Below are 14,574 nucleotides of genomic sequence, written 5' to 3'. Positions count from 1 at the left end.
TAACTCATGAATCATTGGTTGATCCCCGTCCTTAAGTGATTACAGAGCGACTTTGGCATCTTCTACAAATGTCTCATGGTCGAATGCCTTTTCTATTGTAACATGGCTACAACCTGCCACATCTACTTCATCTTCTGGTTCATTATTTTTAGGTCGAGTAAAAACAACGTCATGTCGCTTTACTTCCAATGAACCTTCTGTATTTAGTGAGATAAACATCTTTCTTTTCATTCTTGATGAAACTGCACTATGAATTTCCTTGTTCCTTGTCACTAAGCCAAGTTTTCTTGAGACGGATATGGAAGGTTTCTTTTGGTCTCTTGTTACTAATACGTTTAACCTTTTGAAGGCAAATTCTTTTGTGACCGGAGTTGGGCTTGTAGATTGTACTTTCTTTGCTGTTGTGTTTAGCCTTTGAAAGGCAGAAAGTCGAGTGGAGCCAAAAGTTGAACCTTGATTTTTGTCATCCGCTATCGATGTACTCAACTTCTAGAAGACTAAAGAGCGTGCACTAGAATAAGTAATGTGATAAAAATGGAACTTTTTTGACTTCTGTCTTTTTCGCCTTCTTCAAAATCTTTACTTTCTTCAACTGTAATGTGGCATGTACCAGCGACTATTAATTTTCCTTTACTAGCTATTCAAACTCATTCGGAAGACTTATACCCAACTCTAGCTCTGGAATTAGGTAAAGAATATCCTTGTTTTTTAAGCTTCTTTTGTGTAGGAAAAAACTTAGGTCTTTCATCGAATATTTTCACACTTTAAAGCTCGGTACGAGTTGTAAAGTCATAACCTGCCTTTGCCATCAACTTATATGTCTTTGGGTCGAATCCCTCCACTGTTCGTATTTTTGGAAGGAATGCCTCTACGCCCTTTTTCTCAAGTCTTTTTGCATTTCCTTTGTCCATCTTAGTAAGTGGCATGGTGAAGCTTTCCTTTAATATCTCAATGCTTTTGAGCGTCAAGTTTCTTTTTAACATTCTGCAAACAGTGATTCTCCTTTTTTACGTCTGGACAAAGGAATATAGCATAAAACACGGGGCTTTGAGGCTTTTTCTTGTGGGACTGCTATCTTTTCATTCTCTGACGCCTTTGACTTAGCATGGGTTTTTAGTTCATCATTTTCTTGACCATCATTTGAATTTTTTGTTGTGATCGTTCCTTCCTCGAGTTTATAAGTGCCTTTAGCCACGGGAACTACAGTTGATATGACTTAACTCACATCATCACTTTTGTGTAAAATTTTACATCAGTAAAGTGAGACTCAACTTCTGAAAATGGCTTAGTGTCAGCATCAACCTTCTCAATTCCTTGTTTATAAAATTTAAAACATTGATGTAGCATTCCGTTATTACTCCATTTTTATGTATTTATGGACGTCCTAATAACATCTTATAAGTAGTCCTTGAATCGATCACATGAAATATTGTGCTTGCCTATAAATCCCCTGTAGCAATCTCCAAACAAATAGTGCCTAATACCCATTGTGCTCCTTGATTAAAGCCTTGAATCACTAGTTTATTGTTTGATAACTCTTCAATTGAGATATCCAATTGATACATGGTTGAGTTTGGGAGAATGTTGATGGTAGAACCATTATCAATGAGAATTCGATTGAGCTTTTGCTCCTAAACATATCCTGAAACAAATAAAGGTCTGTTATGAAGCTTTGACCCAAGTACTAAATCCTCATCACTAAATGATATCAATATACAATAGGAATCACACGCCTTTGTTGGAGATGCAGCAGTAGTCGAGACATCAACAATTTTTTAATATCTCGATAATTGTATCCTTGACTTCTCTCGATAGCGACAACAAATCATTTATGGTTAAAGAAAGCAATTCTCTGGCTTGGGTGCTGCCTCCACCAAATTTAAGGGGAAAGCATCGTCCTCAATCGTACGGATAGCATGGCACGAGACGATTTTCATTTGAAAGCTTTTAGAAAAGAAGTGCTTTAGAGTTATTGGTAGTTGTGGTCGAGGAAGCTCTTCACTTCCTTTAATGATTGGTAGAAGCTTTCTCGTATTCTTTCTTATCTTTCTTCCTTGAGACTTACCCTTTCTTTTGTACTATCGATATGAGCAAGATTCTTTTGGGGGGAAATTTTATTTATGCTTCTTTCAATGTGTTACCAGCGACCATCCCTCATCAGCATCCTCTATCTGCTTTTCTTCTTCCTTGGAGCAAACAGTCTGGAGGTCATTATTTTGTAAGGCCTCCATCAAGAATATATAACAACAGGCTCCAACGATTAAAATCAAATTAGACTCTCTGTAACAAGCAATCGACTATCTGGATGAATGATTACTATGATATGATTTGTTTGTGCCACATCATCGAGATTTAACTCAATCTTTTTGTCTAGAGCTAAATTTAGAATCAATTCCTTCAATACAAAACATTTTTCAACAGGATGGCTGACGACCCCGTTGATATTTGCAATAATTAGGATCATTTACTCTCTTCATTTCTGCAGGTCGTTTACATTCAAAAAATTGAATGAGTTGCTTTTTTAGTAGCTACTCTAACATGTCAGGTAAGGGTAAATTTTTTCTTGTCTTTCTTTCAATGTCGGACGCCTTTTTTAGCCTTCATCTTGGCATTTTTCCACTTTCTTTTCCTTGGAGACAAACTTTAAAGAGGTCGTGCCTACGACCATAGCCTCCTTGCTAGTACCTTTCAATACCTTCTGGGTGCTCTTCATTTCTTTCTTTTCTTTTCTAATTTTCAGGACTAGTAGAAATCATTGTTCCCTCTATTAGCAATACTTAACTCTATATTATGCGCTTTACTTGCTAACTCTTCAAAGGTGCGAGGTTTTATTGCCTACAAGATGTACAAGAGTCCTCAATGCATTCCTTGAGTGCACATTTCAACTGTTGACAATTCAATTAATCTATATTTGCAGTCAAGGCTTAATGCTCTCCAGCGACTAATATAGTCAATGACTAGCTCACCCTTTTGCTGCTTGGTGGCAGTTAGCTCTATCATGTTAACAATACATCGAGTGCTATAGAAACAATTGAGAAAGTCCCTCTCAAGCTGCTCCTAACTATCAAAGGATTCAAGCTTCAGGTCAGTGTACCAGTTGAAGATGTTTCCTTTGAAGGTTTTGATGAACTGTTTGACTAACAAATCTCCTCATGTACCAGCAGTTTCACATGTTTCAATGAAATGAGCAACATGATGTTTTGGGTTTCCCTTTCTATCAAATTGTTAGAACTTGAGTGGCTAGTATCTATGTGGCATCCTCAGATTGTCAATCCTCTTCGTATATGGCTTGGAATACAAAGAGAAAGTTTAAGCAGTTTCACCATATTGAGTTTTAATGGAGTTTGTGTAATCATCTCTTGTAAATGCTGAACAGACAATGATGCAATTGAGGTCGAGTTTCGTGGTTGGTTTTCTTGCATAGTTGCCTTCCCTTTGTCAACATTCTTGACAATGTGTGTGTGACTCTGATCCAGTAGCGTCACGAATTTCAATGTGATTCTTCTGTGATACAATCTCGAAATCGCTTTCTTCAATCGCCTTCATGAGCATGTTAACCTTTTTTTCGAGCTCTGTCATTATGTCTTCGTCTGTATCCATGTCAGTCACCATAACTAACACTATATTTGGATGAGGCACCTCCTTGTTTGAACATTCAGAGGACGACTTGTGTTTGTCAATCGCACGATTTTCTTTGATTACAATTCCACCTTTTAGTGGCTTGGACATTTGTTCCCAAAAATTATGCGACCTCAAAGGGTGGCATATCCTTAGATGGTTGAGTCTTCCTTAAGCGGCTACGAGTATTTGGCCGCTTGCTGATGTCTCTTATAGCTTTGGAAGTGTTATCTTGAGATGTCATAATTTTTTAGATGTTCTTTAAAAAGAGAAAGAGATGAAAGGTAGAGACGGTCCAATTGGGCGTGCCAAACTGTTCTCACAAGATTTTTGGAGAAATGTATTTCTTGGAATTGAACTTTGTATATTGATTTATGTATTGTGTATACGATCTCTAGTATTTACTTCTTTGATTCTTTCTCTCGTATACAAATTAAACTTAGAACTTCTTGGTCTTCAATCTTGAAGAAGTTGTAGTTGCAAGTCAATTTAAGCTTCAATCTTCTAAAATTCTGGAATAGTTTGATCTTCCAAGTCTTCAATCTTTCATAAGATGATGATCTCAAGGTTGAATAAAAAACTTGGGCTTGGGTCCATTTTTCTAGCGGCTTGAGCTTGGGCCCCTTTTTTTTGTAAGCTTGGCCTTAGGCCCATTTGCTTGGTGGGCTTGGACTCAGACCCACTTGCTTGGTGGGCTCAGACCTATTATTTTTTTTAGCCCAATTTTTATATTTAAGACCTGAATTCGATTGGGTATGAGAAAACTTAATTACCCAAACCCAATCAAATTATAATTATCACAATGTTTGCTATGATGACATGGCAGAATTTAATTTGTCGAAATTTCTTGCTCAACAATTGTATTAGACATTCTATTTTATATATTTTCCAATCTCAATCAATTACTAAAAATTTATGACCTTGAATTAATACAAAACAAATGGATTACAACGGTAAATCTTCATAAATTGAAAAATTAAAAAATGAAAAAAAGATTATCAATCTAAAAATACAAAAAAAACCACACACACTTTTCTAATAAGCTCAATAACAATAAAATTGAACCAATTTTTCCATAAAAGAAATACATTTGTCATGAGAGAGAAAAATAATTAGTATTAAATTAAAACATAAGAAAGAAATTATTAAGAAAGAAAATTCAAATTCAAATAAAATAAGGAAAGAAAAAATTATATGAAAAATGAAAAAAAAAAAAACAAGTAAAGAAGTGGGCGAGTCTCGCCTAAGGAGACAGAGGTAGAAAAAAAAAGAAACGGGAAAGACTATACAAAGAGAGAGAAAAAAACAAAACCCAAGGAAAAAGAGAGCGGAAACAATGTTATTTTTATAATTAGTTTACAAATGACACAGTATTTTTCTAAATAGTTTTCTTAATAGCATTCTTAATATAATTTTTCCCTTAAACTACTACTTTCACTTCCATTTTAAAATGTTTTTTTAAATTATTATTATAATGTTTGGATGACAAGTCAAATAAATTAAATATTGAAATAATTTCAATTCGTTGGACTAAAAAACCACCTTGTAAAAATTTGTTTATAATTTATGTATTAAATAAAAAAAATTAATCAAAGTAGTTAGTGGAATTTCTTATTGGTTCAAGTCAATAAATACATAATTTCTTTTATATATGTGTGTTAAAGAAAAGAAAAAAGGAAGAAAGTTTTGTTTAATCCATTAAAAAAACAATGGTACATGCATTTTGGTTCAAATAATAAAAATAAATGAACACATTAAAACTTTTCTTTTTCATCTTTGTTATATCATTTTTGGTGTGGGGAAAATATGGATCCCCATCAACTAGTAAAACTTGAAGAAAATAAATTTCAAAAGCGTAAAGATTTGAATATATTTGACACATAATTAAATTTTAAAACACATGATTATACATAATTTAAAATTTTAAGAGTATGTTATACCTAGCCTATAAAATTTAGGATATAAATATACATTTTTCATTTTTTTCATAGTTCACTTTAACTAAAAGGCTCAAAAGTTATTTGAATCGACTCAAGAAAAAGGTGTTTTTAAAGAAAAGAAAACTTATTTTTATTTAAACTATTTTGATAAAAACGGTTTAAATATACATTGCATGTGTGTCATAGAAAAATGACCATAACTATGATTAAATGTAACTTTACTTGACTTTCGCTTTTGCATGACCCTTTTGGTTATGTTTATTTTGAAACCTATTAGACCCTTTTTAATGTTGCTTAATTGAAACTTTCATAAACTCCATCTTGTTATATTTTGTGAATGATTTATAATATTCCTAATTAGACCATTCATGTTAATGCAACTGTAATCAAAATTATTGTTGTTGAATGTTAAAATTTCTCGTTTTTACATTATTGTCATGAAAATCAATAAAGTCAATAAATTGAACTATAGGTACAAAATATTAAAAGAATAATAATAAACTTGATACATGATAAATTAGGGCGTACAATCCACACAAAAAAAACAATTAAATAAATAGATTAGCTAAACCCAGCAATTTGAAACCGGCACCCCAAACACATGCATCAGAAATCCAGATTTTCAATTCCTACACCCCAAACACAGGCATCTGTAATTCTTAAGTATCAAAACTCTAATCAATAATGCCACGTACATTTAATTCTCAGGCATTTGATTCTGAATCTATGCACTAAACACCCCCCCCAATGTATGTGTCTATTACAAATCCACCAAATGTCATTATTTATAGAGATGTCTTTTACAAATCCTCGTCCCCACGCCCGTCCCGTGGACGTCTCTAACTATTTATAAGTAATTTGGTAAGCATGAGGTGGATTACATGACCACTAAGAGTGAGTATCTTATAGACACAAGACATGAATGTTGGATAATTAATGGGATGACATGTAACTATAAACACTAAACACACTAATTAGATGCTCATTAGTTATATGAAATATGCCTCGTTAAAACATTTCTAAGAAAAAACCCAATGGGAAAAAATCGTAGTGAAGGAAAAAAAGTACATATTTCATATAATTTATACACTTACAAAAATACAATTTACTCCCCTCATGGAAACATCACTTGAGATCTCTAAGCCACTGCATTCCAATGTTGTGCTCCAAATTTTTAAAGGTTGCAATCCTTTAAAAAAATTTGTTGTAATGCCCCAACAAATTTGATTTCTCATTTATTATTAATGTTAAGTGTGGTTATGGAAAATTCAAATTTTGAGAAACTTTGTCATTTTGATTTATGATTAATTAAGGGTTGGAGTTTTTTTATTTTATTTTGGTTGGTTTTTAATTGTTTTATTTGGAAATAATTTGGTGAAGTTTTGGTTGTTAATTAAATGTTGGTTGGTTAAGGGAGAGATGTGAGGACCTAATTGAGGAAAAGAAGGAAAGAAATTTTCAAAAAAAAAAAAAGGAAGAAGGAGAAGAAAAGGGAATTTTAGTGAGATTTAGGGAAAGAGAGAGAAGATAGAGTAAATGGATTTAAATAAGTATTGGGACCCGTGTACCAAAAAGGTAGAAAGTTATTTTTGGAAAAGAAAAGAGAGAGCAACTAAAGATTATTTTTGAAACCCTAGCCGCCGACCTCAGCCTCGCCGCGCCGCCGCCTTCGCCGCCGGTTTCAAGCCAAAACGTTCGGGAGCCAGCCGCAATCTCAAGCCGAAACCCCATCTGCAAGCCATCGCCGATCCGCCAAAGCCTAGTCGTCGCCCGAAGCCGAATCACTCGCGTCACCCATCGCGACCCGCAGCCGAACCGTTCGCAGCCGCCTGCCGTCGCGTGAAGCTTCGTCCCGCCGTGTCGCCGAGCAGCAGCGGTCGTCGGTCGTCAGCCGCATGCCTCCAGCCGTCAAAGCCCGAACCTGCGTTTCGGCCGTTGCCCGAACCTGAAGCCGACCCGCGTCCGCTCGCTCGCCCGCGCACCCGCCTCGAGTCACAAGCCGAGCCCGCGCGTGCCCAGCCCACGCCGTGAGCCGCGCCTGTCTGCGCCATGAGCCGAGCCGATCTCCAGCATTCAAGCCGAGCCGGTTCCTGCTCGTCTAGTCGAGCTGATCCGCCTGCCCTTGAGCCGCCAGTCTGCTCCGGTTCCTTTCCACCTACTTTGGTGAGTCAAAAGTGTTTCTCACACCCAGCCAAGATTTGAAACTTTAATCTAAATAATTTTATTTGGACTAAATTAAAGTATTCCTTTAAGAAACGTCGTGGACCAATTTACTTGGAGCGTTGGATTTCTTCAGCAAGGGCAAGCACTGCAACCTCGATCGTGGGTAAGTCGCCTCCAGTAAGTCTTGGACCCAATTTTCCCTTGAGGGCAAATTACTAAATTGTGAACTTTTGACCCTTTAGGACTCGCGCCGCTTGGGAAAGCGTGTTGTCACTGTTAGGACTCGTCGAGCAAATCTCCAGGTAAGAGATTTCTACTACTAGCTCTATGAATAGAACCATGAGACCACTTACACCTCCAGTTACGCATGTTAAGGACTAGACTGTATAACTCATGTAATTAACGAGAGCATGATGTGATTGATGATGTGGTTACATGATGGTATGATATTGTGATGATGTGACTTGTGGTAATTGTATGTTGGATATTGTGATGGTTCGTGAACTGGCAATTAGACTGGTTTGATTACATGATGATGTTGTGTGCATGTATGTTATGGTTAGGGTACTTGTTAGCTTAGCCTATTAGAGTCGTACCTGCATGGGTGTCCTTCGGGATCACCACCTATTTAGGACTGTGTGGTCCGACGGGACGCCAGTCTAGCATGGATATAGATATGATCCGAGTGATCCGACGGGATCCTCGCATCTTGATTGTCTTAGTGTTACCCCCGGGTTCACTACAGACCAGCATGTCCTAGGTGCTCCCCTAGGACACCGAAGACCAGATTTTCGTTCCTACGGGAGCGCATGTTGCACGTGTTCGGGAACGTGCTAGAGATTGGGTACCAGTTACAGGACTCTAATAGGAAGCTAACAGGCACCTAGTGGGACTAGTAGTGGGTCCCTTACTGAGTATTTTATACTCACTCTCTCCATGTCATGTTTTTCAGGTAGAGGCCGAGGTAGGGGCAAAGGCAAGCTGGCGAGCGACCAGAAGTGACCGTGGCGAGCCATAGGGATTTCTGCTTCCGCTTACCTCGTTTTAGACATTCTGTACTTGAGTTTTATTTTCTTCCTTATTTACTATTTCATTTCTTTAAAAGTAGATAGGGCCCGAGTAGGATTTTAACATTATTTACATTTTCCATATTATCCTGATTTGATTTTCATAAATAAAATTCTGAAGTTTGATTCGTTTTAACTAAACTTTATGGCTTAAATCATGTGTTTTACCTTTAGTAATAACTTCGGCTCAGTATAAGGAGTTGGGTTGTTACATTTGTTGTATCATGATGTTGTCATTTTCTTCAAGATCATGAGTATAGAAAAGCTTCCATGAGAAGTGTTTTATTCTATCCCCTTTAATATAACCTTTTTTCATTTGAGTTATACATGTATTATCTTTAATGTTGTTGGAAGAAGTTTATTAAAAGACAAACCATACGATTCCTGGATGTGTTGAACTATCAATCTTAATCATATACATTCTTGGCTAGCCTCATGAATTGCAATTTGAAAACAATAAGTAAATATATTTATTTTATCAAAAATAAACTTCAATTTCGGTACTATTTGTGAAAACGGAAGTAAAGAGGAAAATAAAATAATGTTTACATCAATATACATAACGATAATTATTTTACATCTTTTGTACATAATTAAAGGAGAGCATAGAAGACTTTCCATTGACTTCATTACAAAAACCTCTCACTTTCTAGGAGATTTATTTTTAATAATGTATTTTTAAAAAATATTGTCAAAAATAGGGTAGAAGGGAAACTATTGACAAAAATAGAGCAATTTGGGCAAAGTGTACCCGGTACACGACTTTGCTTGCAAGTCGTAGATGGGGTCCACGACTTCAATGCGTGGACCCCACAGTTTTGTTTTCTCACATTATTTAATATATATATTTTTTTTAATATTTAATATATTGTGGACCCCACACCTTTTTAACATAGTTAATATATATAAAAATTTAATATTTAATATATTGTGGACCCCACACCTTATTTGTAAGATAATTAATATATATTTAATAATTAATATATATATTAAATTTTCAAATTTTCAAATTTCAATTTTAAAAAATATCTTTCATATTAAATATTTTTCCAAATTCCAATTTTCAATTTTTAAAAATAAATTTAATATATATATATATATATATATATATATATATATATATATATATATATATATTAATTATCTTAAAAATAAAATGTGGGGTCCACAATATATTAAATATTAAATATATATATATATTAAGAGTGTGTTTGAGGGAGGGAAAGAGTTATGGGGGAAAAGGATTATGATAATCCTAGTGTTATGATAATATGTGTTTGAGGGAAGTGTTATTATTGGTAGTGTTGTTATAATATGTGTTTGGGGGAAGAAATATGAAAGATAGTGTTATGATAGTATGTGTTTGGGAAATGGATTATTATAGTAGTGTTATAATAATATGTGTTTGGGGAAAGAATTATTATTGTAGTATTATTATTATATGTGTTTGAGGGAAAGATTATTATTGTAGTATTATTATAAATTGTGTTTGGAGGAAGAGTTATAAGTGTAATATTATTATAAAACTTGTTTGGGGCAAAGATTACGTTAATTGGATTTATGATATTTTTTTATATAAGGAATGTTAATATAAGAACAAAAAATTTATAATTTAATATATTTTTTTAAATGATCAATAAACTAAGAATGAGCTTACCAGTAAAGGCGCGAGGTTCAAGGCTCAAAGAATTTGAGGTCCCAGTTCTTCTTCTTGAAGTGACAGTGGCTTGGAGCGTCCTTAGAAAATTTGCAATCTCAAATATATATGATAGAAAGAGGAGTCCAACAAGGATAAGTTCCATAAATCAGTCCGACTTGGCCTCATTGAAAAGAGGACCGATATACTTTTTCATATCAACTAAAGAAATCTTTCCGAGTTCACTCTATTTCGAATGGGACGCGGACCTCGTTCTGCTCGTTCAGCAGTTCAGCATTTTGGGATTCTCATTTCTAATATTTTGAATAAAGGATATTAATCATCTACGCTTTGCAACAAAGACCAGCGAGAGAAAGAGCTGGTCCTGCCTAGCTTAATTAAAGAAGAAAGGCTACTGCCTGAAGATAATGGTACTTCTCCTCTTCCTCCGTCCGGTCGAGCTTCGTACTTGTCTGCCGATTTCTTCTTTCAATGTGAAGAATAGAATATTGTACGGGGTGGTTTGCATCCGGGTTTGAGAAGGCGGAATCCCAGAGTTCTTTCTACAAAAGAGAGATGAGATGGACGTGAAATTGAGGTTCCTTCTCGAACTACGGTCATCCTCAAGAATTGCGCGAAAGAGTGAGATGGATGCGCCTCCTACGGTTCGAGCTCTCAATTATGTAATTAGAATAACCCAAACATATTTCTGTATATACTTTTGAAATATTTTTTTTACGTACCTGTGAGTAACAAAATATTTATTTTCTAAAATAGTTATATTGAGTCCCATTTAATAATTTTGTTTCTTCTCTTATGTTATGTCGTGCAAAATTAATTCGTAAATCCGTAAATTCATTAGTGCATTTAAACAAATTATTTCCACGTGTACGCTATTTAGAAATATTGTAAAAAAGAACTTGAACGAAAACAGTACATTAATATGATAATACAACAGTATCAAACCATTACATTGGAAAGCGAAATGAAAATACAAACCAAGCTTGACCAGAAAGAGAATTTCGTTAGATAATAAGACAAATAAGTAAATTAATGAACATATAGTCCAAGTACAAAAAACCACCAATACAAATACAACAAATAAACTAATCATCAGTTTTCTTGAAGAATGATACTGCAGTACGGGTACTTCATATTGTCGGGAACCTCAAGGAAAGCTTTCATGTCATTGACGTTACGCATAAGTATACGCATTAAGCAACACCTATCCATCAATGTCAGCTCAGGGATGGCCTCCAACTATCGGACAACCTCTTGTGGTTCAGTTGTTCATTTCCATACTCAATCGCAGTGCGAAGTACATCCCCACTGTTTGCGGCCTGTCCTCCACGTTTCCGCTTAGATCCGCTCGAAACATACTTACCTTCACTTACCCGAGCATTTCTTGTTCCCATCAATTCATCAGGCGACATGTTCAATCCTTGACCTGTACATAGGCTGGAAGTCTGTATTCGGCGCAAAGTCAGCAGCAAATGACTCGTACCCAGCAGAATCATTTGACCTAACGTCTGCAGAACTCTCGACCCGGCCTCCCGTTGCACGATCTTTGCCAAACACATACGACAGTTCGTCATAGTGGGGAAACGACTTATTAAGGAGGCCTTTGGCTGCCGGATGACTCTGTATAAGTGTAATAATAAATTGTTAATCCAGTTTTTGAAATATACTACAGTAATAACACAAATGATTAGTAACGCACCTTGACCCAATTGTCAAAGACTTCTTTCTCTGCGACGATGCATTTTTGTTCATCATTCCACCTAAATCCACTGCAAGTTGGGCCACGCATATCCGCGATTGAATGAAACATTCTCTTCAACAATTTTATTCGGCTATCGATCGTTGAAGCATGGACATTAGAACCTGGGATCTTGAAGGCCATCATTCTCGCCAGCTGATTTAGGTACCCGAGTCGAAACGTCTCGTTGTCGGACCTCAACCCACCAGCATTGACTAACTCCATGAGGCTCTCGATGAGGCCTTCCTCTTCCTCTTTAGTCCAATTGTGCTTAGGTAGTCTCGATGAACTTGCCATGCTAGAAATGAAACGCAAACATATTAGTTTCATTAATTTCCTACGATTACATACATAGTACATTCAAGTCGTACTGAATAACAGTTTGCCATTAAAAAGTTCGGTAATCAATACATTGAAGACAAATATATTCCGAAAACTATGACAAAATTAGACCAGTGCAACCACTACTTAAGTATGAAAATGAATGGTGAATATTTAATTGTTCTACTGGTTATGCAACATCTATTCACTAAACATTTCTTCAGCAAGGTCGTCCCTCCACTGATTCCACTCATTGGACGTCTCTATGTAATGTATGGCACTAGTCGTGTGGGTGGAATCAACCTCATCTATGTCATTCACTATATCAAAGGTCGTATCTCTCTATTGATAAGGTTGTGGAGGAGACAACATGCGAGTATTGTGCGACATTGGACTTCTACAGGGTAATATGACTTTCCCCGTAGTATCGCCCATCGACCCTTCAAGACACCGAATGCTCTTTCGATTACATTACGAGGAGAAGAATGCTTCATATTGAAGAACTCTTTCGAATTTAAAGGTGTATTTTCAGCGCCACGCCATTCTTGCAAGTGGTAGTGTTGGCCTCTGTATGGTGCGAGGAAACCCTCTACATTTGGGTACCCGGCATCAACCAGGTAGTAATAGCCTGTTGTCACATTGCGGGATTAAAATGTCGCAGCTATTAATTGGAAAATTGCATTTATAGGTACAATGTCATTGGTAGTTACCCTTGGGCACCTTCAGGCCATTAGGTCTTGAAATGGCATCACGGAGGATGCGTGAGTTCGCATCTAATCCTTCCCAATCGGTAAGTACGTAAACAAAATCTCCTTTTGTGTCACACACGCCAAGTACATTTGTGGCGACCTCCCCCTTGCGTGTTCTGTACCTAGCCCGGTCACTTTCTGGAACGTTGACTTTTGTGTATGTTTCATCTAATGCACCTAGGCAATTCTGCAACGCATATATGATGATTATTGACAAGATCAAACGTCATTGGGGTGGAAGCACAAAGTTCCAGACAAATTTGTTCCTCAAACCACCTCCATCTTTGATCTGTGCAATCGTTAGCCACTGGTTGTGGTTTTTTCAAAAGCTCGTCATGAAGTCGAATAATGGCCAACAAAACCATGTGAAAATGACGGAAAATTGTCTCACCCGACCGCATGAACTCCCGTTGAATGATACGGTTTTTTACGTCGTGCGCAAGAATGTGGAGGAACATTGCTACCATCTCCTCAACATCGATGACTTTGGCCGACGTTAGTCCACCAATGGTCCTTAGTAGGTGGTAGAGAATGGCGGAACATCTTCGATCCATTCTCGTACTCTGGCGACACACTAGGTCTGAGGCATGAATCATGCAGAAATAGGCTAACTGTCTAATCCTATGCCTAGTGTCGTGAGGGATGTGTGTTATCCTCTTCGTGTCGTTATTTAACAGGTTTGACATTAGTAGTAACTGATGTTGGGATGTTATAAATGCATTTAGAAGCGCAAATTCGTGTTCGTCCATTACAAATACTAGATTTACAACCTGTTCAAAAAGAATCCTAAAAACGCGTTACATTCAAATGCTATTAGCCTAATGAAATACTTGAAATTAAATTTTAAAATGTTGGCAATATGTTGCATTTTAACATTTCTTTATAAATTAACCAGTGCATGTTGTAAAATATGTTTATAATTAACTAGTGCATGTTGTAAAATATGTTTAAAGTAACGAGGGGAGTTTGTAAAAAATGTTTATAAATATAAATTTGTTTGTAAATTAATTTGGGTACTTTGTAAAATGTTTGTAAATGGAATTTGTGTTTAAAGTAAATGGGGGAGTTTCTAAAATATGTTTTTAAAACTTATTTGCTTGAAAATTAATTAGGGGAGTTTGTGCCATTATGTTTATAAATATACATTCTAACAAATTAATTGTGGGAGTTTGTAAAATATGTTTAAAAATACGAATGTTTTCTAAATTATGTGGGTAAGGTAATTGGAATTTGTTTGTAAGGTAATTGGAGGAGTTTGTAAAATATGTTTTCAAAATTTATTTAATTTCAAATTAATTGGGAAACTTTGTAAAATTATGTT

At 35.9% G+C, this 14,574-nt stretch overlaps 1 protein-coding gene across 1 annotated transcript; it reads right to left on the bottom strand.

Annotated features, from left to right (window-relative positions):
• Nucleotides 1-11,846: 11,846 nt before the first annotated feature.
• On the bottom strand, nucleotides 11,847-12,480 carry LOC127150311 (uncharacterized). Its single transcript, XM_051087726.1, has 2 exons — nucleotides 12,145-12,480; nucleotides 11,847-12,065 (listed from the first exon to the last, which is right to left on the bottom strand). The coding sequence occupies exons 1-2, from the start codon at nucleotides 12,478-12,480 to the stop codon at nucleotides 11,847-11,849; spliced, it is 555 nt and encodes a 184-aa protein (XP_050943683.1).
• Nucleotides 12,481-14,574: the final 2,094 nt, after the last annotated feature.

Source organism: Cucumis melo, chromosome 7 (assembly GCF_025177605.1).
Source record: "Cucumis melo cultivar AY chromosome 7, USDA_Cmelo_AY_1.0, whole genome shotgun sequence".
In the NCBI taxonomy this organism is placed as follows: Eukaryota; Viridiplantae; Streptophyta; class Magnoliopsida; order Cucurbitales; family Cucurbitaceae; genus Cucumis; species Cucumis melo.
The sequence above is the reverse complement of the archived record's forward strand: the minus strand, read 5'-3'. Positions and strand labels throughout refer to the sequence as shown.

What these genes read in the sequence shown, in the direction of transcription:
- LOC127150311 (XM_051087726.1), bottom strand. Translation starts at nt 12,480, where the DNA reads ATGGCAAGTTCATCGAGACTACCTAAGCACAATTGGACTAAAGAGGAA. An exon ending in TCTTTGACAATTGGGTCAAG is followed by an intron (nt 12,066 to 12,144) that starts GTGCGTTACTAA and finishes ACACTTATACAG; the next exon opens with AGTCATCCGGCAGCCAAAGG.